Genomic DNA, 26113 nt, shown 5'->3' on the forward strand with positions numbered 1-26113 from the left:
CAGCACAGCTGCCATATTCTGAACCAACTGTAGCTTCCGAGTTTGGTACATGATTGTGGACAGTCATTGCATCCTTCTGGACCGCCTCTCTGGGGTGGGGCTTGGAGGTACTGTTCTACAGTGGCTCAGTTCCTTCCTGGAGGGGCCAGCCTTCTCTCTCCCTCAGAGGCCGAACGATGACAGTTAGGGAGGGAGGGGCCTCTTTCTTCAGGCCAGCCCCTGATGGTACTGGGCCAGCCTTCTCTCTCCCTCAGAGGCCGAACGATGACAGTTAGGGAGGGAGGGGCCTCTTTCTTCAGGCCAGCCCCTGATGGTACTGGGCCAGCCTTCTCTCTCCCTCAGAGGCCGAACGATGACAGTTAGGGAGGGAGGGGCCTCTTTCTTCAGGCCAGCCCCTGATGGTACTGGGCCAGCCTTCTCTCTCCCTCAGAGGCCGGACTTATGATTTCCTGACCATGGGCTTATTGTTAAGTTTTGGAGAAAAAGTGTGCTGAGACATGTTTGTTTGTTTTCTATGCCACCTTTCTCCCAGAAAGGGACGCAAGGTGGCTCACAATAAAAGCTCTTTAAATATAACTTATTACAGTAAAATAATTAAAACATCACATAAAAACAACATAAAATGACAAGCATTACAACCACAGTAAGGGCCAAAAAGGCCACTCCTTTGAACAATGGGTTGGAGCCGTACCTACAACTCAGCTGTTTGCCAGCCTTTTGAGCCAGCAAAAAGCTGGCTTTACTGCCACTGCTATGGCTTTGCAGCGCTCCTACGGCATGCGGTGTCTGTGCTGCTGTAGCACCGCAAAGCTGCCTGCTGTGTGGTTGAGCAAGCGGCTTCATGGCAGCTCCCTGCTGGCTTGGATACATGTGTCATCTAAGTGACAAGCCCCCAAGCCACTGGGAAGCTGCTGCAAAACTACAATACCCACCCCATATAACACATACCCCATATAAAAAGCCATCCTATGATTATACATTAAATGCCTGCCTGAATAAAACTATTTTGGCTTGCCAACAGAAGACAACAGGGAGAGGCTTCCCATGGATGGGCATTTTAGAAGATGGGAACAGCTACTGAGAAGCCTTCTAAAGATCTTAGGGCTCTAGCAGGTTTATATGGGGAGATCTGGTCTCTCCAATAGTCTGGACCTAAGCCATGTAGGGCTTTAGAGGTCATGACTAGCACTCTGAATTGTGCCTGGAAAAGAACCAGTAGCCAGTGAAGCTATTTCAACAAGGGAGTTTAGATGGTCCCTGTAACCATTCAGCATTTTAGCTGCAGCGTTTTGAACCTGCTGAAGTTTCCGAACAGTTTCCAAAGGCAGCCCCAGGTAGAGTGCATTACAGTAGTCCAAATGGGATGGAATCAAGGCATGTGTCAGCACAGACAAATTTAACATGTCAAGGAATGGGTGCAGCTGGCGCACTAATTTTCACTCTGTAAATGCACTCCTGGCCACTGCTGAAACCTGGGCATCCAAGCTCAGAGCATACCCAAACTGCAAGCCTAAGATTTCAGGGGAAGTGTAACCCCATCCAGCACAGGCAAAGTCCCTATTCCTTAATCTGCCTTACGACTGATTTGTCTGGACTAAGTTTCAATTTGTTTGCATTCATCCAGTCCATTACTGACAACACTGGTTCAGTACAGAGACAGCCCTTCTCTCTGTCCCACCACCCTCTCAGGCCCGTTTTGTGGGAAGAAGAGAGAGAGCCTTCTCAGTGGCTGCTCCCAAGCTTTGGAACTCTCTGCCTAGAGAGGTCAGGATAGCTCCAGCCCTGCTTTCATTTTGGTGGCAGATAAAAACATTTTTATGCCGCCAGACTTTCTCATGCTGACATGAGTATTGTAAGAGTTTCATAAGAGTTTTTAAATTATAAATTTGAATAGGTAAATATAATCCACCCTGCACTCTCAGATCCTCTGGAAAGAATTTATTGGAGCCACAGAAGATCAGATTAGCTGCAACTTCCCAGAGGACTTTCTTCTCTGCTGCTCCAAAACTGTGGAATGACCTCCCGGAAGAAATCTGTCTTATTGTAAGACGAATGAGTGAGTTCTGATTTAAACTCAGAGCTGAAGAACTAAAGAACCAAGGAATGGGGTTTTTAAAACAGGCTAAAGAACCAAACAAGATGGTTCTGCGCACAGCATTGATGTGAAGAAAGGATTTGGCAGCAGAGATGGGGAGATGCTGAGGAATGTGGAAGCTGTAGCTGGGTGCTGTTCAGGTGTGATGAAATATGGCCGGGAGGGTGCTTTTCTCCTGAGTCGCAATGAAGAGGAACTGACAGGACAATGGACTGGTTTGAACAGAACGAGTTGCTTTGAACAGCATGGACTGATTAGAACAGCTTGTCTCCTCCCGAAAGAAGTAGTTGAGTAATGGGCTGCAATACTGCAAGACTTCAGAAACCAAAAGCCAGAGAGAGGAAAAGTATAAAGACCCTTGGCTTTCATCTCCATTTTGTTGGCATCACCATGCGGCAACGGTGTTATCCCCAACCTTTGAGGGCAACTGATCACTGCATAGCAGAAGGAAAGTGTGTATTGTATGAATGTGTGAGTGAATGAAAGAGCTCTTGATAATCAATGTTTGTATTACTTTTGTGATTTAATAAATGTTACATGCATAGTGTTTAAACCCAAATTTGGTGTCTCACTATCTGTATCAGCCCTGCTCTGAATAAGTCCACAGAAGGAGAAATTTTCATTACACGCTCTCAGGTTGAACAGGTTGCCCTTACCAAACTTGGGCATAACATTATCACCACCTTAGACGCCTTTTAAAAGGCTATCAAGACGGATCTCTTCTGGCAGGCCTTCCCGGGCAGACCTCCTAAAGAAAGAAAGCAAGCAAGCCTCATCCGCCTTCAATCTGCCCACTCCATCCTGTTTATTTTAGGCTATATTACTGATGTAATTTTTAACTGTTTATTGATTTTTACTATTTGTAATGGTGGGAGGGTTAGGGGTTTATATATGTTTTATTATGTTTTTATGTTTTCTTGTATTTTTATCTCTGTTGTAATCCTGCCTCGATCCGCAGGGAGAGCCAGGAAATATAAATTATTATTATTATTATTATTATTATTATTATTATTGACTTTTTAAAATTGTTTTTTAAACTTTACAGTTTTATTGTTTTGTACTGCTTTTAACTTGGACTATTTTAAATTTTGTTAGCCACCTTGAGTTGCTGTACTGGGAGGAAGGTGGAATATTATTAATAATAATAAGATGCAGAAGAAGCAGGGGTAGAGTGGGATGGGGTGAGACTGAGGGAACTCCCCTCCCCACTATTTTGGTGGCCCTCCTTTGGATACACCTCATTTTGTCAACATCCTTTTTGAATTCTGGTGCCCAGAACTGGACACAGTATTCCATGTGGGGCCTGACCAATGAATTAAGCCTTGCAAATTGTAATAAGCTGCTGCTCTCCCAGCTGCCCAGAATTGGCCTTCCCAATACTGGAGAACAAGCACCCTCATCTCCTGCCTGAAGATGATCCATGAAAATTGGAGGCTCAAGGCCAGGCCTTGATGTATGGCGACCCTACTGCCCCATATTAAAAAAGGCAAGAAAAAATACAGGTTGCTAGACATGAACACAAATAAAACTTGATCCTTTCTAGCCCAGATCCAAGTCCAGAGGATGGGGGTGGAAATCACATTTTGACTCAGGAGTTGGTGAATGTTCCCTGTCAATGCAGGACTAGAAAGCAAACAGAAATGCATTTTCAATATCCTACTTCATGGCCCCAGTCAATTTAATTCTGGCATCAGGTCATTAACACTAATACAAATATTGATGCTCCATAACTGATGATGTCTTTCACAGATTCTGGATGGGCAATGAAGAGTACAAAAGGCTCCAAATAATTCAAAGATTTTATTGAAAGATCCTGTAAGGGAAAGATACTTTAAAACCACAAACTTTATTGCAGAAATAGTATAAAAGAGGGTTATAATTGAGCTTTACAAAACACAATCTGTATTTATAGAGTCCGCCTCACAAAAAAATTCCATTGGTCACATTTTTACACATTTTCTCTAGTGTGGACTTCATGGTGCCTCAAAAGGTGTGAATTCTGAGAAACATTTTCTGCAGTCCTGGCATCTGTACAGCTTCTCTCCTCTACAGATGTTGAGGTGGTAGTGTGTAAGGTTGTTACTTGAAGAAAATCACTTGCCACATTGTTGACATTTGTATGGTTTCTCTCCCTGATGGTTTCAGCTGACCCTGAAAATCTGACTGCCAAGCAAAACATTTTCCACACTGCTGGCATTTGTATGGTTTCTCTCATGTGGGGCATCTCTGATGTTTCAAGAGGTCTGACATTTGAGCAAAGCATTTTTAACACTGCTGGCAATTGTATGGTTTCTCTCCTACGTGGACTTTCTGATGACTCAGAAGGTATGGCTTGCGAGTAAAACATTTCCCACACTGCTGGCATGTGTATGGTTTCTCTCCTGTGTGGACTCTCAGATGACACTGAAGGTGTGGCTTGCGAGTAAAACATTTTCCACACTGCTGGCATGTGTATGGTTTTTCTCCTGTATGGACTTTCAGGTGACACTGAAAGTGTGACTTGCGAGCAAAACATTTTCCACACTGCTGGCATGTGTATGGTTTTTCTCCTATATGGACTCTCAGGTGATATTGAAGGTGTGTCTTGTGAGCAAAACATTTCCCACACTGCTGGCATGTGTGTGGTTTCTCTCCTGTGTGGACTCTCAGGTGATGCTGAAGATGTGACTGCTGAACAAAACATTTTCCACACTGCTGGCATTTGTATGACTTCTCTCCAGCGTGGACGTTCTGATGACACACAAGAGCTGATTTGTGAGCAAAACATTTTCCACACTGCTGGCATTTATATGGGTTTTTTTCCATGTGGATTCTCTGATGAATCACAACTTCTTCTATAAACAAGGACAAGGAAAAGCTCAAGTAGGTAAATAAATCATCAGAGAAAAAGGAGTTTTTGTGCCCTATTTTGAACCTTTCATAGATATCAGTCATAATAGCTAAATGGAACCCCATAATATGTCTAAAAACAAGACCCTGAGCTGGTTTGCACCAGTTCACTCAAACATGTTGTTAAAATTTTGTAAGGTTCATGGCTGCCTCACAATACACAAGGCACCTATTCTGGCTCTATCATGGACTTTCCCAGAGGTACCTTCCTGTCCTCGGAGCTAGACTATCTTTGCTCTGCTCCTGCCCTCCCTCCTGTTTCCCACATGCCTGATCACCTTCCATTTTTCCCAACACTCTCCAACTTTCGCACCTCTTCCCTGCCATTCTATTTTACACATTCTCTCTCTCTCATTATCACTCTTTCTCTCTTCCTTTCTCTTTCTCTATCTCTCATTCACACACAGAGTGTGATTCAGGAAAGAGACATTCTGAGGCCAAATCAATACAAAAGGTCGAAGATGAGGGCTGGGGACTGGACCTCAGAAAGGAGCCTTAAAACAGCCCTAAAACACCTTTAAGATGGGAATGGGCAACTACTGGGGATTTGGGACCCACACTGGACCCACAAGGGATCTCAGAGAGTATCTCCCATTGTACCACCTGGAAAAAAATGAAATAATGTTTTGCTTCTCTATATTATTCAACATTCCTTAAGGAAATAGAGTATTAATACTGGGCCTTCTGTGAGACATCCAGAGGGAGAGATGGGCAGGCCAACTCCAAGCCTTGCTTGAAAAAGAAGAAGGGCCCTCCCTCCAGTCCATCTGCCATGGTCCAGGCATCAGAGGGAGAGAAGATCTGCTGGACTTTCCCCCTTCCCCACTGCCATTCCCTTTTGTGTCTTGTTTTTTAAGATTGTAAATCTGAGAGTAGGGACATGTCCAATTTTCAAAAGCAAAGTAAGCTGCTCTGAGAACCTTTTGGCTGAAAAGCGGGGTATAAATACTAAATAAATAAATATAAACATTTTAAAGGCAGGGGAGGCATTTTTCCCAAGAGGATATTGGAAGGCTATCTAGAGCATAGAAAGTCTGAAAGGGGTGCCAAAAAACTCAAAAATCCTGCCCTGGGGTGTGCTGAAGAGAATTTGGGGACCGAAATTAATAACTGTCATTGTTCCTTTCTAAGAAATCCTAGAATTGTCAGTTTAGGAAGGAGAGCTGAAGTGCCTCACTAAACTATAAATTCCAAGATTTCACAGGATGTTGCTATTACAATTAAAGTGGAAACATAGTGTCATGACAACGTAGTATGCAAGGATGCACCATATTTGTAGGAAGGGCAATGGGTTCAAATTCCTTACCAACAGAGGACACATTCTCATAGTTTTCTGTCATCACCTGCTCATACAAAAATCTCTGCCTCCGATCCAACAGTTTTCATTCCTCTTTTGTGAAGTACACAGTGACATCTCTAAAGGTCACCTGCAATAGAAAATGGCCCTCATTCAGACAGTGAATAAGCAAAAGGGGAGGAAAGCCCATGGCACATCCCTCTGCTTAAAGACCTTCAAGGAGACTCCACTACTCTCCCTTGAGGGAGTGTGTTCCACTGTTGAACAGCCCTTACTGTCAGGAAGTTCCTCCTAATGTTGAGGTGGAATCTCGTATCCTGTAGCTTGCATCCATTGTAACAGGTCCTGTTCTCTGGAGCAGCAGAAAACAAGCTTGGTCCCTCCTCAATATGACATCCCTTCAAATATTTAAACAGGGCTATCGTATCACCTCTTAACTTTCTCTTCTCCATGCTAAACATCCCCAGCTCTCTAAGTCATTCCTCATAGGACATGGTTTCCAGACCCTTCACCATTTTAGTCGCCCTCCTTTGGACATGCTCCAGTTTCTTAACATCCAGGGAAGAGACAAGGCTACAATATGGGTCTTTGATGATATAGCCTTCTCATATAAGGGAGACTTTGGCGTGGTACAGACCGCCCAAAAAGGGTGGTCTGCCGGCACCTTGTTTTGCTGCGCGAGGAAGCTGCAGTGGACAACCCACGCGGCTTCCTCGCGCCGCAAAAAGAAGCCGCAAAAAGCAGGTTGTTTTTGCGGCGCCATTGTGACGCTGCAGTGCGCCAATTGCGCACTCGCAACATCACAATGGGGGTGCGATGTGCGGACGCTAAGCATCCGTCATGTCAAAATGGCGGCACCCGTGTGTACAGGGTGCCACCATTTTGATGCCCTTGTCACGTGCTAGGAGTGAGGCATGTATGGGCAGTGTGCCCTCAGCCAACCCCTTGCATGTGACGAGGGCGCCACAAAGGCCCGTCTGGACTGGCCTTTGTTAAAACTCATAGAAACTCTTCCATGGAAGTCTTCCCAATTTTCCCAATGTTTAAGAAAAATAAAAATACCTGCTGGAAATGTGATAAGGATGTTGGAAGTTATTTATACATGTGGTGGAACTGCCCTATAGCTCAAAAATTTTGGAAGAACCTACATATAGAGATGAAGAAAATTATTGGATTGAAGGAATGACCAACTGTTAAATTTTATCTCTTGAATATGATGGAAGATAAGAACTGTGAGAAAAAATATGGAAAAATGTTAATGTTTGCTTTAGCTGCGGCAAGAAGTATTTTTGCTAAGAGTTGGGGGAAAAAAGAATGTCCAGAAATTGAGGAATGGAAATGGAAGATGTTAGATCTTTACGAGATGGATAAGTTGACATATTTGGTGAATGATAGACCTTTGGAAAGGTTATATAAAGAATGGGAAATTTGGAAGGAATATCTAAGAAAGATAAAAGAAGATAATATGTATACAGTTTTAGATAGGTAGTGGATTAAAAAATGAATAACTATAAATAGCTAATTATTGATATGTTTATTGTTTCGTTCTTTTTATATATATTAATTTTTTTATAAATAGATAATATTTGAGTATTAATACTAATTCTCATATGAGGTAAAATAAGAAAAACATATTTTAAACTTATAGATATAGATGTAAACAGGAAAAAGTACAGACATTGATCTAGATGGTTGTGAAGAAAATGATATCTACATAAAAATGCGAGAATCAATAGAGGTAATATGATTACTTAGAGTTCAGTCAGAAAAGATTTTATATAAAGTTTGGAATTAAGTCACTAACCAAGGAAGTACTAAGAATGTATATGATATTAAATTTGTATTGTTTTTGATGACTTTTGTGATATGAAGACATAACTAGATGTGTTTGAATTAGTGTATAATTTTCTTTTAAGTATTTAATAAAATTTTGGGGGGAAAAAAGGAAGTCTTCCCAATTTTCATTATTAACTGGCATAGGTCTAGACCATCACCACCCAATTAGTACATTTGGGGGGCAGGATTTCCAGCCTGTATGGTCAGGTTCTTTTAGTACATAAGACAAAGACCGACACAAGAGCCTCTTCTCATCCTTGACAATATAAATATGAAAAATACAAATTAAATCATTAGGAAATGATGCCTTTCATGATGGCTCAAAACCAGTTACCTGAGTCAGGTGCCTCCCTCCACCAAAATGGTAAAACAACCCCGCCTAAAAGCCATGGATTTAATGTTAATTTGGGAATAGTTCAAATACACCTGAGGGGCCAGCATTGGCAAGAAAGCCAATCCCACCACCGCTGTTCCTGATTGACTGGGTAGGAAAGCAAGGACAAGATGGTAGAAAGCTCTGATCAATTGAGCCATTACAGGACAGAGGATGACCTCTGTTCAGCCATTTGCATCCCAAACTGAAAAACTCCTGATGCCTCCATCACAAAGAAAGAAGGGGTGAACGTTAACTTGTTCCAGTATCACCTTTCTTCCAGTTTCTTCCATGGAGGAGGAATTTGGTGTAGATTCTTCTCTCTTCCCTCGTTTGGAGACCATCTTGGACCTATGCACACCTGCAGAAAGAACAAATGGAGGTGTTTTACTGTGCACTCATTTACATAGTCTTCCATGGACCCCTAAACACACAGTTAAACCATTTGAAGAGCAAATCAACCTGGAACACACAGTTGAAGACAACCGAGGCTATCATAATTTGGGCGCATTTTGAGATAACATGACTCACTGAAAAAGACAATGATGGTCAATAATGTACAAGCAATAGGGAAAGAGAAAGAGCACACTATGGGTAGATCTACTCAAAGAAACCAAAATTCTCAGCCTGCAAGACCTGGTTGAGCATGATCATAACATGGTGTCTTGAAGTCCTAGTAGACCACAAGTTGAACATGAATCAAACGTGTGATGTGGCAACTAAAAAGGCCAGTGTTATTTTAGGCTGCATCAATAGAAGTACAGTGTCTAGATCAAAAGAAGTAATAGTGCCACTCTATTCTGCTTTGGTCAGGCCTCACCTGATACTGTGTCCAGTTCTGGACACCACAATTCAAAAAAGATGTTGACAAATTGGAGGGCCATCAAAATGGTGAAGTGCCTGAAAACCATGCCCTATGATGAAAAACCTAGGGAACTGGGTATGTTTAGCCTGGAAAAGAGATGGTTAAGAGGTGCTATGATAGCCTTGTTTAAATATTTGAAAGGATGTCATATTGAGGATGGAGCAAGCTTGTTTGCTCCTGCTCCAGAGAACAGGACCCAGAACAATGGATGCAAGCTACAGGAAAAGAGAGTCCACCTAAACATTAAGAGGAGCTTCATGCCAGTAAGAGCTGTTCAACAGTGGAATACATTAATGTCTTGGAATGTGGCAGAGTCTCCTTCTTTGGAAATCTTTAAACAGAGGCTGGATGGTAATCTGTTGGGGTGCTTTGATTGTGAGTTCCTGTATGGGAGAGGGTTCGAATAGATAGTCCTTATGTTCTCTTCCAACTGTATGTTTCTCTCTTTATATGAACACCTACACCAAGGGTAGAAGCATACATTTCTGATATGGAGATATACACTGAACGTACTACATAACCCTGGTGAGGAACTGCAGTCTTTTTGCAGCCAAATGCACACCTAGCAATGCACCTGGAACCTGAGCAACCCTGCTTGCAGAACTTCACTTCCACAATCTCAAGCAGAATAAGATATTCTGCATCAGACTCAAAGTTCAATGGCTTCCATTGGGGAAATAAAAGCCATCATGTTGAAATAGTTTCAGCATTTGGAGACTTTGGCGAGCAGGGTTCAGATTCCCGCTCAGCCATGGCTTTGGGTGACCTTGGGCAAATCACATGCTCTCAGCCTCAGAGGAAGGTACAGAGAAACCTCTTCTGAACAAATACTGCCAAGAAAACTCCTTGATAAGGTCACCTTAGGTCACCAAGATTTGGAAATGACATGAAAGTACACAACAAAAAGAACAAAGAGATTTGCACAATTCTGGACACAGAGTGTTCATCCTTACCTTGCAAGAGCCTCCCCTCATTGTGCTCCTGTTGGGTTGCCCTCCATTGGGGACTCTGCCTGCGGTCCAATAGAGCTTTCTCTGCCACAGGGGATTCAGAGTTAATGTCTGCCAAGAGGTTTTTGACCTGAAACAACAGTGAGAATTCAAGACATGGAATTTGAAGAAGGATGAGAAAATGGCAAATCCTTAAAGGGTTTGGACTTGTGTGATATGAGGTATCCAACCACAACCAAGTCAGGAAAAAGCAGTCCCCATAAGCCCAAGTTCAAAAGTTACATGCAAAACAAAATCTCAAAAAGGTGGGATATAATATGATGCTTGTGTTAATACTTGGTATAAGTTCACTGTACATGCCGGATCACAAACAATTGCATGGAGCCCACAGCAAGAACATCTGAATGTCTGGAAACCCATGCTTTGATATACAATGCAAGTCTCAGAATCATAGAATCATAGAGTTGGAAGAGACTGCAAGGGCCATCCAGTCCAGCTCCCTGCCATGCAGGAAATCTAAATCAAAGCATCCCCGACAGATGGCCATCCAGCCTCTGTTTAAAGACCTCCAAAGAAGGAGGCTCCACTACACTCTGAGGGAGTTTGTACCACTGTTGAACAGCCCTTACTGTCAGGAAGTTCCTCCTAATGTTGAGCTGAAATCTCTTTTCCTGTAGCTTGCATCCATTGCTCTGGGTCCTAGTCTCTGGAGGAGCAGAAAACAAATTAGCTCCCTTCTCAATATGACATCCCTTCAAGTATTTAAACAGGGCTATCATATCACCTCTTAACCTTCTGTTCTCCAGGCTAAACACTCCCAGCTCCCTAAGTCATTCCTCATAGGGCATGGTTTCCAGACCCTTCACCATTTTAGTCGCCCTCCTTTGGACTTGCTCCAGTTTCTCAACATCCTTTTAAAATTGCACGCATGCTTCTTTCTCTCTCATCGATGCCTCAGAGACCTCGGGCAAACTCTTTGAGGCATCAGAGGAAGGGCTAGAGGAGTGTGCGCGATTCCCTCGCCTCCCTTCCAATATCTCACAGAGCTCAGGCAAGCTGTCAGAGGCATCAGAAGGAAGGCAGGAGACTCACACACGCACTTCTCTCCCCGTCCTTGATGCCTCAGAGAGGTTGCTTGAGCTCTGAGGTATTGGAAGAGGGGCAAGAGCAGTGCACACAAGCCTCCTGGCTTCCTTCCAATGCTTCAGACAGCTGAGGCAAGATCTCTGAGCCATAGCAAGAGAGGTGAGGGAATCATGCACACTCTTCTTTCCCCTTTTCTGATGCCTCAGAGAGCTTGGCTGAACTGTATGGGACATCAGCGGAGGAGTGAGATCAGCGCATGCGTGATTCTCCCGGCTTCCTTCCAATGCCTCAGAGAGCTCAAGTAAGCTCTCTCTGAGGCATCAGAAGGAAGGCAGGGGACTCACGTGTGTGCTTCCCCTGAACCTTTACCGCCTTGGAAGGGCTTGAGAAAGCTTCTCTGAAGCCTTTCCAGGGCGGCAGCAGCCAGGAGAAGGAAGATCAAGTTCCCCGGCTTCCTTCCAATGACTTAGACAACTGAGGCAAGGTTTCTGAGGCATTGGAAGGGAGGTGGGGGGATCGCGCACACATGCAGTTTGGAGCTAACTTGTTTTCTGCTGCTCCAGAAACTAGGACCTGGACTCTAAAGGGGATGTTGAAAAAGTTTATAGAAGAGCATCCTAAGCAGTGGCATCAGTTGATAGAGCCTTTGTTGTTTGTGTTCAGGGAGGTTCCTCAATCGTCCCTGGGGTTCTCACCGTTTGAATTGGTCTTCGGGCGCAAGCCCCGAAGTATCTTAGATATTGTAAAGGAGGGATGGGAGGAGAAAGCGCCGGATTCCCCCTCAGAGTTGCAGTTTATTCTGCAGATGCGGCAGCATCTCAAGGAGATTGGGCAGATAGCTAAGGACCACTTAGTCAAGGCTCAGGAAGAGCAGAAGCGGCAGTTTGATGGAAAAGTCAAAGAAAGAGAGCTAGAGGTGGGGCAGAGGATTTTGGTGCTTCTCCCAGCCCATAAGGCTAAGCGCAAAGTGGCAGGGCCCATACGAGGTGATACGCAGGGTGGGCCCGGTGAATTATGAGATACAGATGGAAGGGGATCCTCCTAAACAGCAAATTTTCCATATTAATCTCCTAAAGGCTTGGAGGGTCCGTGAGGCTCTTTTTGGGGAACTGGAGGAGAAGCCAGAGGAGGAGGAGTGGCTTATAGGGCCGCAGGCGGAGGAACTGCTGGAGACGGGAGGTGTTCCCATTCTCTCCTCTCTGAGTGAGGAGCAAACAAACGGGTGAGGGATTTACAGTTGCAATTTAAGGATGTGTTTGATGCTTGCCCGGGCTGCACGGAGGTCATTTTACATGCCATTTATACAGAGCCCTGAACAGTAGTTCGGTCGTGGCCTTGGCGGGTACAGAAGATAATAAACAGGGTGGTGGAAGCCATGTTAAAGCTAGGAGTCATAGAGCCATCAAGGAGTCCATGACGCAGCCAGCCAGTAATGGTCCCAAAACCGGATGGATCCGTGAGGTATTGCAGTTGAACAAAGTCTCAAAATTTGATGCCTACCCCATGCCCGGGGAGGTGAACTTGTTAGAGAGATTAGGGCAAACCAAATACTTATCATCCATTGACTTGACGAAGGGGTATCGGCAGATTAGATTACATCCTGAGGATAGGGAAAAAACGGCCTTTGCAACCCCGAAGGGTTTGTTTCAATTTACCCACATGTGGTTTGGGTTGCATGGGGCAGCAGCTACCTTTCAGCGGCTGATGGATGTGGTCTTGAGCAGTTTGAGTTTTTGTGCTACCGCTTACATAGACGATATTATTTTTATCGACTCATGGGAAGAACACTTGGAACACTTGAGAAAGGTGCTGCTGGCTTTAAGGGCGGCGGGGCTAACAGAGAACCCAAAAAAGTGCGCCATCACCTGCCAGAAGGTTAAATACTTGGGGCACACAATAGGACGGGGAAGATAAAGCCCTTGGTAGATAAGGTGGTGGAAGTACAGGACTGGGGGGTCCCGCAGACTAAAAAACAGGTGCAACAGTTTTTAGGTTTAGCTGGCTATTATAGACGTTTTATCCCACATTTTGCACACCTGGCTTGCCCGTTAACAAACTTAATGAACAAAGGAAACCCTCGAAGGGTCCTATGGGGGAAGACTGAGCAAAGGGCTTTCAAAAAGCTAAAGGCTTACTTGTATAGTTATCCGGTTTTGAAAGCTCCAGATTTTTCAAAACCTTTTGTGCTCCAGACCGATGTGTCAGAGGTGGGTTTGGGAGCAGTGCTCTCGCAGGTTTGGGAAGATGGGGAACATCCTGTGTTGTATTTAAGTAAAAAGCTAAAGCCAGCAGAACAGCGCTATGCAGCCATAGAACAGGAGTTGCGCTACTATTTGTGGGGTGCACCTTTTACATTGGTGATGGATCATGCTTCCTTGGTATGTCTTGCTTCTATGCAGGAGTCTAATCCCCGAGTGACCCGATGGCACATGCTGTTGCAACCCTATTCCTTTACAGTGCAACACAGACAAGGATTGCTACACTCTAATGCTGATTTCTCCCCCCACCCCCCGGACAGGCAACCTGGACCTCATCATGCCCTCCAACTCTCTTGGTGGGGGGGGGGTTGGTGGGGGGGTCATGTAGTGAAGTGGGGTTGAGTGATGGGAGAGTTGGGAGGGATGAGATGGGTCAGGTGGAGGAAATGAAGGAGCAGGCCCCAGGGGAGGGGGGAGGGGCAGAGGAAGCGAGGCCCCAGGGGGTATAAGAGCGGAAGGAGAGAGGAGCGTGGGAAGAGGAGTCGGACGCAAAAGAGGGGGATGCGGAGAGGCGGTTGGTCTAGGGAAAGAGAAGGTTGCTTGTAGTCCCCGAAGAGAGGATCGGCCAGTTTCTCTGCGATATGGAGCGATATGGAGTACTGAGAGTGGGACCTCACGATATGGAGTACTGAGAGTGGGACCTCACGAGGAGGTACACTTGCGAGACCCCAAGGAAGAGGGGGACTTTAGATATCCCAAGGAAGGGGAGTGGAGTGTGAAGGAGGGAGGTAGCCTAGAGAGAGAGTGGTGGGACGCCAAGGGAGAGTGCTGGGAACAAGCCCGTTCCCACAGAGTGGGAGACATCAGAGCAGGAGCCCCTGGAGAAGCACAGCGGGGCCCAAGCCACGAGAAAGGGTGAGGATGCCGAAGAAGAGTGGGGAAGGCCTGACTCCTTGAGGTGGCAAAGGGGAAACCGGTGGAGGGTGTTGTTACTGTTAAAGTTGTGTTCCAGTAAAGTTTAAGTGCATTATACAGAGACTGGCGTAAGTTTGTTTTGCACGTGTTGCAAGAAAAAGGGGAACTTCCAGACAGAATGCAGGCTGGCGCACAGGCCCCGCCCACACTATGATTCTATGATTCTTCCTACTCCTCTGATGCTTTAGAGGCTTTGCCTGAGCTGTCTGAGGCATCAGAGGAAGAGTGAGAGCAGCATGTGTGAGTTCCTCCCCTCTCCCCCAGCTTCTTTCTGATGCCTCAGAAAGCTCAGGCAAGTTCTCTGAGGCACTGGAGGAAGTGAGAGAGAAGCACGCACCACTTCTCTTCAATCTCTCCCTGCCACCCTGTAACTAGCCCAGTTGAGTCAGTGACAGGGTGGCAGGGAGAGGGGAGAGGCAAGCACACCACTATAATAATAATAATAATAACAAATTTTATTTATACCCCGCCCTTCCATGGATATGATCAGGGCGGCTTACAAAATTTAAAAAACATTACAATACAAAGTTAAAACCCAATAATCAGTTAAAAACATTACTACAAGACAGGAACAGGAAAACAATAAAATAGAAAAATACATATGGCAGGGGCAGAAAAACAATGAAAATTAAACATCGATCCAGGGTCAAAAGAGAAAAAAGGGGAAAGGGGGCAGGAAAATAAATGGACAAATTAAGGTGGGAAGGCCAGCCGGAATAGGTATGTTTTCAACTGTTTTTTAAAAACAGCTAATGAGGCGGCGGAGCGAAGCTCTGCAGGGAGCTTATTCCAAAGGGGAGGGGCAGCAGTAGTAAAAGCCCTCTGTGAGGTCCGCACATGATTGGACCTAGGGACCTCCAACAGTTTAGTCCCGGAAGTTGTGAGTGTGCGAGGCGGATTATATGGGGAGAGGCGGTCCTCCAAGTACCCTGGGCCCAAGCCATTTAGGGCTTTATAGGTCAAAACCAACACCTTGTATTGAGCTCGGAAGCGAATAGGCAGCCAGTGAAGATCTTTTAGAATAGGTGTTACATGGTCTGACCTGGAACTACCAGCGACCAATCTGGCTGCCATATTCTGCACCAATTGCAGCTTCCGGGTTTGGTACAAGGGTTCCCCCATGTAGAGCGCGTTGCAGAAATCCAATCGAGAGGTTACCAAAGCATGTACAACAGTTTCTAGGTCCTTTCGGTCCAGGTAGGGACGCAGCTGGCGTATCAGCCGAAGCTGATAACAGGCACTCCTGACCGTCGCATCCACCTGAGAAGTCAACTGGAGCGACGAATCAATCCCTTCCTTGCCGCTCTGTAACTGGGAGGGAGGCGTTATACATGATTTTCCCACATATGCTGGGGTCCTTCACCCCTAATCTCCGCAAATGTGGAAGGACGACTGTGTGTGTGTATATATATCAACAGGTTGCTTACTTGTAATGGTGTTTCTTCGAGTGGTCATCTGCAAATACATACAAACACCTTGTACTGCGCCTGCACAGTGCTGCTTAGAAAACCTCTAGAATCACTGGGTAAAGTTAACTTTGCAACTTTTTGGCGGTAACCCCACCTATCCCTTATAAGACCCCCGTCTTCCCACTCTTTCCCTAGCGACATGGGAATGAGCCAATGTAGAGCAGGACACTGAGGGGTAGGATGGGTGGGATTTGTATGTATTCACAGATGCCCACTCAAAGAAACACTGTTACAGGTAAGCAACCTGTCCTCCTTCTTCATGGTCTCTGCGAATCATACAAATGGGTTAGATTGACAAGCTTCGGTCAGTGGAGGAGGGAGTGTCATGACACCAGGTAAGGCTCAAATAAGCTGTGTTTATTAACAACAGAATAAAGATCTTTGAACCAAAAACTGTGTTTGTTGTTCTTAGCATCAAGTCATAAAGCACATGCATAAACCATGTCAAATTGTAAACCATGCCAGATCTGGCAGAAGAGACATTAATTGACAAGAGCTTGTAAACAAACACCAAGGCATTGGTCAAGGTGTCATTTGAGACATGTGAAATAAGTTTCAAGGCAAATAACTTAGAATACAAAGAAGTCAACTAGAAAATATAGTGCAAATATCAATGTAAACCTGAAACCAACACTGTCCTCCCAAAAGCTGCATCCCATTTGGCCCTGGTGTCCAGCCTGTAGTGTTTGATGAAAGTCAAGGGCTGGGACCAAACAGCAGCTTTACAGACATCCTCCAAGGGGACCCCAGTCAAAAAGGTGGAGGGTATCACTACCACCCTAGTTGGGTGGGACCAAACCCTGACCGGAAGAGGTCTGCCCGACAGCTCATAGCAGAGGTGGATGGTACCAGCCACCCATTTGGACAGCTCTGCACAATCATAGGCAGTCCCTTTCTCAGTTCTGAATAGCACTGGAACAGTCTCTCAGAACGGCTTGAACCCACAGTTCTGTCCAAATAGAAGGCCAAAGCCCTCCAAACATCCAAGGCGTGCAAGCAGTGTTCGGTGTTGGTGGTCGGGTTAGAGGCCAGAGTTGGCAAAACAATCCTGACACATGTGAAAGGAGGACACCACCTTAGGCAAAAAGGTAATGTTGGTACAGAGGGCAACCTTATCCTTGTGAAACCTAAGGAAAGGCTGATCCCTCCACAAGGCACAAAGTTCACCAGCACAGCAAGCAGAGGTGATGGCCACAAGGAAGGCTGTCTTCCAGGTCAACAGCCCCAAGTCAGTCGTGGCCATGAGTGCAAAGGGCTTGGATTGCAGAGAAGACAGCACAGCGCCCAAATTTCAAGTAGGTGTCAGTACCGAGACTGAAGTATGGAGGTTGTTGCAACCCTTCAGAAAACTCTTCACCAAAGGGTCCCTGAAAAAAGGTTTGCCATCAAACTGGAAATGAGAACAGATGGGTGAAAGATAACACTTAATGGATGTGAGGCACAGCCCCAAATCCACAAGTGTCATCGGGAACTCCAACACCACCAGTGTCAACACTCGGGATGGAGAGAAGTCTCTCGCAGAGAGGAAATCAACACATTTCTTCCATTTGTGGTCGGCTTCTGGGCAGCCAAGATCACCCTTCAGTACTGAGGGAGGTAGCAAGTCTAGAGATGGAGTCTCCACGCCACCATTGGTAGATTCTCGATGTACGGATGTCGGATCCGGCCATCCTGGAGAGTGAGGAGATCTGGATGGAACTCGAGACAGAGAAAGACCTTCCAGGAGAGGTGGAGCAGGGACGGAAACTATGGTTTGTCTTGGCCATCAAGGTGTGATCAGGATGGTATCTGAGCGGTCTCGCACCATCTTTGACACCACCCTGGTGATCAGTTGAAATGGAGGGAAAGCATATAGCATCTCTCCGGACCGAGCGAAGATGAACATGTCTCCGAAGGAGTTGTCGTTGCATGCTCGGGAACAGAACTGGGGACAGTGGCTGTTGAGAGTGGTTGCGAAGAGGTCGATCTGTGGGGTTCCCCACTGACTGAAGAGGTTGTCAACTGTCTCGGGATGGAGCCTCCACTCGTGGCAAACGGTGGAAGACCTGCTGAGCTGGTCGGCCAAGTCGTTCTCATCTCCTGGCAAGTGGATTTCCTGGAGCAGAATCCCTCTCGGGATGCACCATTCCCAAATGCGGAGCGTGATGTCGAGCAGGATCTGTGATCTGGTGCTTCCTTGTTTGTTGAGGTAGTACATCACCGTAGTATTGTCCGTCAGAAGGAGTACTACTTTGTTGGAGAGGTTCATCTTGAAAGCCCTCAAGGCCTTTTCCACTGCAAGCATCTTGAGGGCATTGATGTGAAGAGCCTGTTCATCCAGAGACCACTTGTCCTTGATGAGGAGGCCTGACGTGTGGCACCCCAACCTTCCATGGAAGCATCTGTGGTCAGGGTGACCTGAGGTTGAGGAGGCGAAAAAGGCATGCCGATGTAAACTATTTGGGAGTCGAGCCACCAGCGGCGCGAGCGGCTAACTGGCCTCGGGACTGTGATCCACTTGGACGGAGGGTCCGTCACTGCATTGAAGGCTGACAGGAACCATGATTGGCGAGGCCAAAACCATAGCCTTGCTCACGGAGTCATGAAGGTCGTGGAGGCCATGTGTCCCTGGGCTATTTGGACATTGCTGGACCACACTTGCCTTTTGGCGAGACAAGTCCTGACCACAGTGCAGAGAGCATGGAAACAGTCCCGAGGGAGATAAGTGACGCAGTCTTCGGAGTCGAGGATGGTGCTGATGAACTTGATCTGCTTGGCTGGGGTGACATGGGACTTCTCACCATGAGCCCGAGGGACAAGAGGAGTGACAAGGTGAAGTCGATGTCTCTCCGCAATTCATCCATGGAGGGGGCCGTGAGGAGCCAGTCATCCAGGTATGGGAAGACCCTGGAGCCTCGGTGATGAAGATAAGCCACGATGGGAGCCATGCACTTGGTGAAAACCCTTGGAGTTGTGGAGAGGCTGAAGGGAAGGACATTGTAATGGTATATGTCGGGACAAAGGACAGGAACCTCCAGCGACTCTCTTGAATCCCCACGTGGAAGTACGCGTCCTTCAGGTTGATCGTTGCGAACCACAGGCCCTGGTGTAATAAGGGCAAAATAGAGGTGAGAGTTAACATGCGGAATTGATGGTAGACCAAATAGGAGTTGAGGAGTTTCAAGTCTAATATTGGTCTAAATGCCACCATCAGTCTTCGGGACCATAAAGTATCTGGAGAAAAAGCATCAACGGGTGAGACTGCGCCCTTTGCCAAAAAAGAGTGTGGTGGTAGGGTGTCTGGGGTGGTGGTGGAAACAACAGCTCCAGTTGGAGGGAGCTCTTCAAACTTGAGGGCATAACCCCTACAGACAATGTCAAGGACCCAAGAGTCAGAAGTCACAGCAGCCCAGGTGTTAGAGAAGGGCCTCAAAATATCAAAGAAGGAGGAGCCGGAGGAGACGATGGAGCACACAGCAACCCTTCAGGATCTCTTCTTGTCCTGGTCAGTATCTTGCTTGCGGTAGTTCTTTCGGTACTGAGCAGGGGGCTGGTAGCAGCCAGAAGAAGACTGGGATGGGTAGCGCTGCCTCTGGTGCTCCTGTTGCTGGTATTGGTGGTCTTGTTGGAAAGGCCGCTGTCCCTGACCATACCAAACCATCTGCGGGAAAAGGACTGCGAAGGCGTGGACATACCATGTTTTTTAGCAGCCACCTTCCTCCGGTACTTGAAGTTCAGGTGCTCATCCGTCTCCTGATTGAACAGGTCAGCCTCGTCAAATGGCATGTTCTCGATAGTAGCCTTTGCGTTCGGGTTCAGATCCGAAGAATGAAGCCACACATGTCTTCTCAAGGCAATGGATTTGCCGCTGCCATGGATTTGGTTAAACCATCAATGGAGTGACGGGCAGATGTGATCAGCCAGCTCCCAATGAAATAAGCCTCATCCCTGATCTCAGTCAGGACACCCTGAGTGTAATCTGGAATGTCCAGAATGACAGGAGAAATTCTGTTCCCATACAGGCATTGTAGTTGGCTACCTTAAGTCCGAGAATGGAGGAGGCATAGGCCTTCTTTGCCAGGCCATCAATTTTCTTTGCTTCTCAGTCCGCCGGTGAGGTGGAAGTCTTTGAGGTGAAGGACTGCTGGGAGCCTTCCACGATAGAGGAATTATGCCTGGGATGAGCAAACAGCCAAGAAGTCCCAAGAGCGTTTAGCAATTTACTCTAACGACAGCAGCAACAGGATGGAAGCTGGCGTAGGGACCTCTGTCCTCCGTGTGGGTGATGAGGGAAAACAAAATCAGTCTGAATCCAGAGAAAACAGAGGTACTGGTGATAGGTTCCCCGGGTTCGGGTGGTGAGATTTGCCATCCTGTCCTGAACAGGGTCACGCTCCCCTTGAAGGACTTGGTTCGCAGCTTGGGAGTGCTCCTGGACTCATCGCTCCAGCTGTCATCTCAGGTGGATGTGGCGGCCAGGAGCGCTTGTTATCAGCTTTGGCTGATACGCCAGCTGCGCCCCTACCTGGACCGGAGGGACGTTGAAACTATAGTACATGCTCTGGTAAACTCTCGATTGGATTTCTGCAATGCGCTCTACATGGGGCAACCCTTGTACCAAACCCGGAAGCCAGTTAGTGCAAAATATGGCAGCGAGACTGGTCGCTGGTAGTTCCAGGTCAGACCACATAACACCTATTTTGAAAGATCTTCATTGGCTGCCTATTTGCTTCCGGGCTCAATACAAGGTGTTGGTTATGACCTATAAAGCCCTAAATGGCTTGGGCCCAGAGTACTTGAAGGACCGCCTCTCCCCATATAATCCGCCCCGCACACTCAGGTCGGCAGGGAAGAATCTGCTGGAGGTCCCAACTGCATGTTATGCGAGGATCTCGCAACGGGCCTTCTCTATCTCGGCCCCAAGAATATAGAATAATCTCCCGGACGAGCTCTGCTCCACCACATCTTTAGATACTTTTAAGGAGAACCTTAAGACCTTCTTCTTCTCTAAAGCCTTCCTCCCATGAGATGTCATTTTCACCCCCTATGTTGATGACCTTGTAATGTTTATGGATTCCCCCACTCAGCTGGCCCTGTGTTGTTATTGTGACTGTTTTTAAATGTTGTTTTAAATGTTTTTATCTTGATGTATTTTTTATCTAAATTCTGTATGCCGCTTTGATCAAAATTGGAAAAGCGGGATAAAAATAAACTTTTATTATTATTATTATTATTATTATTATTATTATTATTATTATTATTAGCAGGTCCAACATGTTTCCCATCTTAATGATGTGTTCTGCAAAAGTACGGACGTCATCAGTGGGAGACAAAGCACCGGGTTGAAACAGCTCTTGAAGAGGCAGCCTCATCTGAGGAGCCTGAGTCAATGTGTGCCGCATGAGGATAGTCATGTTGGGACTTGTCATGGTCAGATTCTGAGATGTCACCAGCAAGCACCGTATGTGAAACCGAGGGTAGGGTCTGGGTAGCGGTGGCCACAGCAGAACGGGATGTCGGTACCGAGGCAGCAGAGGAGACCGAACCCATTGGTGCTAAGGTGGATTTCACCATTGGTGTGGATTTTGGCATTGATGAAATAGTGGATTTTCAACCCAAGCGATGACGGACAGAATCACGACTGAGAGCAACATAATACTTGTCCATCTCACGATCATAAAAAAGGTCCGAGTCCTCCTGCTCCAGGAGACGAGGAGGCTGGTGAATCTCTGCCTGGTGAACTTGTACTTGAGAAACCGCCCTACATGTGTGGGAGACCAACGATCCTGAGAAGAGGCTCTGCGGGGTGACATGACTGGCAGAATGGCAGGTTCTATCTCTTCATCCGATGGGCCTGAAGAGGTTCAGAGCCGACCGGTACCGACGAGTCCCATCTGGGTACTGAAGAGGCGGCATGCTCCTTGGAGCCCTCCAGAGTTTTAGTGCGTGCCTTCTTAGAATGAGAAGAGCCATAAGGAGAACCTTCTCCTGAATCTAAAGGCCTCTTCTTAGAGGAAGATTTGGAGCTCGAATCCTTCAGGGAGCTTGAATCCTTGTCATGGGCTGAAAACTTTTTGGAGCTTGAGTTTTATGTTTAGTCTAGTCCTTCTTGGACTTGGACTTCGTCTAGTGTGCTCCTTCGGACCAAACATCCCTTTCTGGGACGGTGGCACTTGGCTCAGTGGAAGAGCTCTGGGTCACAGAAGCCGAAGCCTTAAAATATATTTCTATTTGTACTGAAAATGTTCAGATGTGTTAATGGTTAACTAAAGTTTAAAATGGTTCCTGTTGAACGCCAGGAAGTCTAGGCCTGGAAGAACAAGTGTTCAAGGATGAATGACTGAGACGAAATATAAACATGATATGCTGTTGTTATACTCTTGTGTTACATGGTGACTTCATGGGAAAGAGGTGTGTCCACATGGTGGGAATGTTGATCTTTTGAGAGAACAAAGACTGATGACATGTTCAGGTTTCTTTTCTTCTAGCATGGACTCTGAAACAGAAGGATGTATAGTAGCAGTAGCTGTGAATGTGTAAATAGCAACTAAGTCAATAAACCCTCATTTGAGTGAAAATCTGTGTTGAAGTTACTTTGTTCTTGAGTTCCAGAGAAGACATCACCAATAACAAAGAGTTTTTCTAACAGTAGGCACCGACTCCAATGCAGCAGGTGCAAAAAGGGGCGGGAGGCTGATGGACGCAAAAGAGCCTGTTGATACAAGGCAACCTTAAGGTGAGAGTCCCGGTTTTTCCTTGCCTGTGGAGTCAAAGACTTGCAGAGGGCACAAGTCTTGGGGTTATGAGCCTCCCCGAGGCAGAGAAGGCAAGAAGAATGTGGATCCTGTCTGGGGATCTTACTCCACAGACGTTGCACGTCTTGAAGGGAGCTGGAGACATCGTAGCCAAAACACAGTCCAAATCGGAATCATTTAAGAATGCAGAGAATGGTCAACAAAACACGAGGGGGGCAGATCGAGAATGGTCAAACAGTCCATAGTTAAGAATTCCAGTGAAACAAGTGGATAGCAGAAGCGAAGTTCCTAAAGCAGCTAACACGGCAGAAAGAAGGAACTGGGGAAAGAACAGGAAGACAGGGGTCTTATAAGGGATGGGTGGGGCTACCGCCAAAAAGTTGCAAAGTTAACTTTGCCCAGTGATGCTAGAAGTTTTCCAAGCAGCACTGCGCTGGCGCAGTACAACCCATTTGTAAGATCGCAGAGACCACGAAGAAGATATATATATATTATTCCAACGTAACAAATCATCAACAACAATACTGTGGCCACAGGCTATACAGGTAGGTATATCTATACTAGTAGCAGGTCTTCAATGTTTGTATAATGTAATATCGGAGCCATTGGCAATAATCTTTGAAAACTCCTGGAAAACAGGAGAAATCCCAGCCGACTGGCGGAGGGCAAACGTTGTCCCCATCTTCAAAAAGGGGAAAAAAGAGGATCCCAACAATTATCGTCCAGTTAGTCTGACATCAATACCAGGAAAGATTCTGGAGCAGATCATTAAACAGAGAGTCTGTGAACATCTAGAAGGCAATGCCATAATCACAAAAAGTCAACATGGGTTTCAGAGAAACAAGTCATGCCAGACAAATCTGATCTCTTTCTTTGATAAAATTACCAGCTTGGTAGATGAAGGGAATGCTGTGGATATAGTATATCTTGATTTCAGTAAGGCCTTTGACAGGGTTCCCCATGACATTCTCACAAACAAGCTTGTAAAATGTGGGCTGGACAAGGCAACTGTTAAGTGGATTTGTAATTGGTTGACCGGCCGAACCCAAAGGGTGCTCAACAATGGCACCTTTTCATCCTGGAGAGAAGTAACCAGTGGGGTCCCACAGGGCTCTGTCCTGGGCCCAGTGCTATTCAACATCTTTATCAATGACTTGGAGGAAAAAATTGGGGGAATACTTATCAAATTTGCAGATGACACTAAAGTAGGAGGAATAGCTAATACTCCAGAGGACAGGATCAAAATTCAAAATGACCTGAATAGACTAGAAAGCTGGGCCAGAGCTAACAGAATGAACTTCAACAGGGAGAAATGTAAGGTACTGCACTTAGGGCGAAAAAATAAAATGCACAGATATAGGATGGGAGACACCTGGCTTAAGGAGACAACATGTGAAAGGGATCTAGGAGTCCAAGTAGACCACAAGTTGAACATGAGTCAACAGTGTGATGCGGCAGCTAACAAGGCCAATGCGATTTTAGGCTGCATCAATAGAAGTATCGTATCTAGATCCAGGGAAGTAATAGTGCCACTGTATTCTGCTCTGGTCCAGGCCCCACCTGGAATATTGTGTCCAGTTCTGGGCGCCACAATTCAAAAAGGACATTGAAAAACTGGAGCGTGTCCAAAGGAGGGCGACTAAAATGGTGAAAGGTCTGGAAACCTTGCCCTATGAGGAACGACTCAGGGAGCTGGGGATGTTTAGCCTGGAGAAGAGAAGGTTAAGAGGTGATATGATAGCCCTATTTAAATACTTGAAGGGATGTCATATTGAGGAGGGAGCAAACTTGTTTTCTGCTGCTCCAGAGACTAGGACCCGGAGCAATGGATGCAAGCTACAGGAAAAGAGATTCCACCTCAACATTAGGAGGAATTTCCTGACAGTAAGGGCTGTTCCACAGTGGAACACACTTCCTCGGAGTGTAGTGGAGTCTCCCTCCTTGGAGGTCTTCAAACAGAGGCTGGATGGCCATCTGTCGATGATGCTTTGATCTGGATTTCCTGCATGGCAGGGGGTTGGACTGGATGGCCCTTGCGGTCTCTTCCAACTCTATGATTCTATGATTCTATGATTCTATTTCCATATGTCTGTTACAGTTAACAGACATAGGGAGAAACAAAAATGAAGACCTACTACAGTGTGTCCGCGTTTTACATGGACGCACCATACGCGGCTTTAAGCATATGCTGAAAGCCCTATAGTTCCTATGGGGCTTCAGCATACGCTGATTTCCCCTTACACGGAGGGATACGGAATGGATTCCCGCGTAAGGGGAGGGCGCACTGTACTACTGTATAGATATATCTGCCTGTACAGCCTGTGGCCACAATACTATTGTTGGTGATTTGTTATGTTGAAGTAACTGCATAACCTTGGAATAAAAATAAAATGACATCCAAAAAAATCAGCAACAGTAAAAGTATTTCACCCCTTAAGAGTGCCAGCAGGGAAATATCCTTTGAAAATCTGGCACACAGGGAGCACACCAGTGGTTTTAAGGCAAAATGATTCTTCTGAGAGGTGTTAGGGATTGTGTTTCCACTTCATCACAAGGTGGATCCTCCCCACACTCCTCCTTATCAAAGCCAGGTCTGGGGTCATCACATTTCAGCAGCACCACTTCAGGTGGCATTTCTCTCCAAGAGTCATGAGAGGCTCAAAAAAGACAGCTCAGCCTTTACACTAGGAGGAAATGCTCTCACCTGCTGCTCTTTCTGCTTCTTCTCTGCCTCTGCCCAACTCAGGAGGAAACCCTCTGCCAGGGCCACCGCCTGGGAACAAGTCTCTGGCCCACATTCTCTGACCCAGTTTTCCACATCTGGGGGCAAAATAGTCAGGAACTGCTCCAAGATCACCAGGTCCAGGATCTCGTTTTTTGTGTGTCGTTCTGGCTTCAGCCACTGACAGCAGAGATGGTGGAGTTGGCTGCAAACGTCTCGGGGGCCCTCTCCATCCCCATAGGAGAACTGCCTGAAGAGCTGGTGCTGTGTGTCTGAGCTGGCCAGGTCCTCTCCTAAAGACCTCTGGACTGTCCTCTCCCAGAATCCTCCACTATTCTCAGCTCTGAGGCCATCACAGCCTTTTTGTCCTCCTGGACCAGCTGCATCTGGTTCATCCATCTATGTTTTTTAAAAACGAAATGGAGCCACAAACAGGATCAAAGTTAATCTTTCTCTGTCTGCCTCAGGACAAAGATGTCTCTAAAATGTTCTCCTGCAACACCCTGTAAAACCAATACATTATTGTGTTATTACTGATATCATCAGCTATTTACAGATCACTATCAATGTATGTTGTTATGTTAACAATTATTATCCTGATATGGATATCCTAGAAGCACCAGA

General features: G+C 46.1%; 1 protein-coding gene and 1 pseudogene across 2 annotated transcripts; one reads left to right on the forward strand and one right to left on the reverse strand.

The window, feature by feature from the left end:
* The window catches only part of LOC121923056, a 100115-nt pseudogene that overhangs the window by 20152 nt on the left and 53850 nt on the right, over positions 1–26113 (forward strand).
* LOC121923042 (gastrula zinc finger protein XlCGF9.1-like) lies at positions 3321–26113 on the reverse strand. Of its 2 annotated transcripts, XM_042453154.1 has the most exons (5): positions 25472–26113; positions 10309–10435; positions 8763–8851; positions 6291–6411; positions 3321–4929 (listed from the first exon to the last, which is right to left on the reverse strand). In XM_042453154.1, exons 4-5 carry the CDS (start codon positions 6322–6324, stop codon positions 4361–4363), a joined length of 603 nt encoding a protein of 200 aa, XP_042309088.1. In that variant the 5' UTR covers positions 6325–6411; positions 8763–8851; positions 10309–10435; positions 25472–26113; the 3' UTR covers positions 3321–4360. The 2 variants fall into 2 exon arrangements, with proteins under 2 accessions (XP_042309088.1, XP_042309087.1); XM_042453153.1 differs by lacking the exon at positions 3321–4929 and having other exon boundaries at positions 6330–6411.

The sequence above is a fragment of the Sceloporus undulatus genome, chromosome 2, assembly GCF_019175285.1.
Source record: "Sceloporus undulatus isolate JIND9_A2432 ecotype Alabama chromosome 2, SceUnd_v1.1, whole genome shotgun sequence".
Taxonomy (NCBI): domain Eukaryota; kingdom Metazoa; phylum Chordata; class Lepidosauria; order Squamata; family Phrynosomatidae; genus Sceloporus; species Sceloporus undulatus.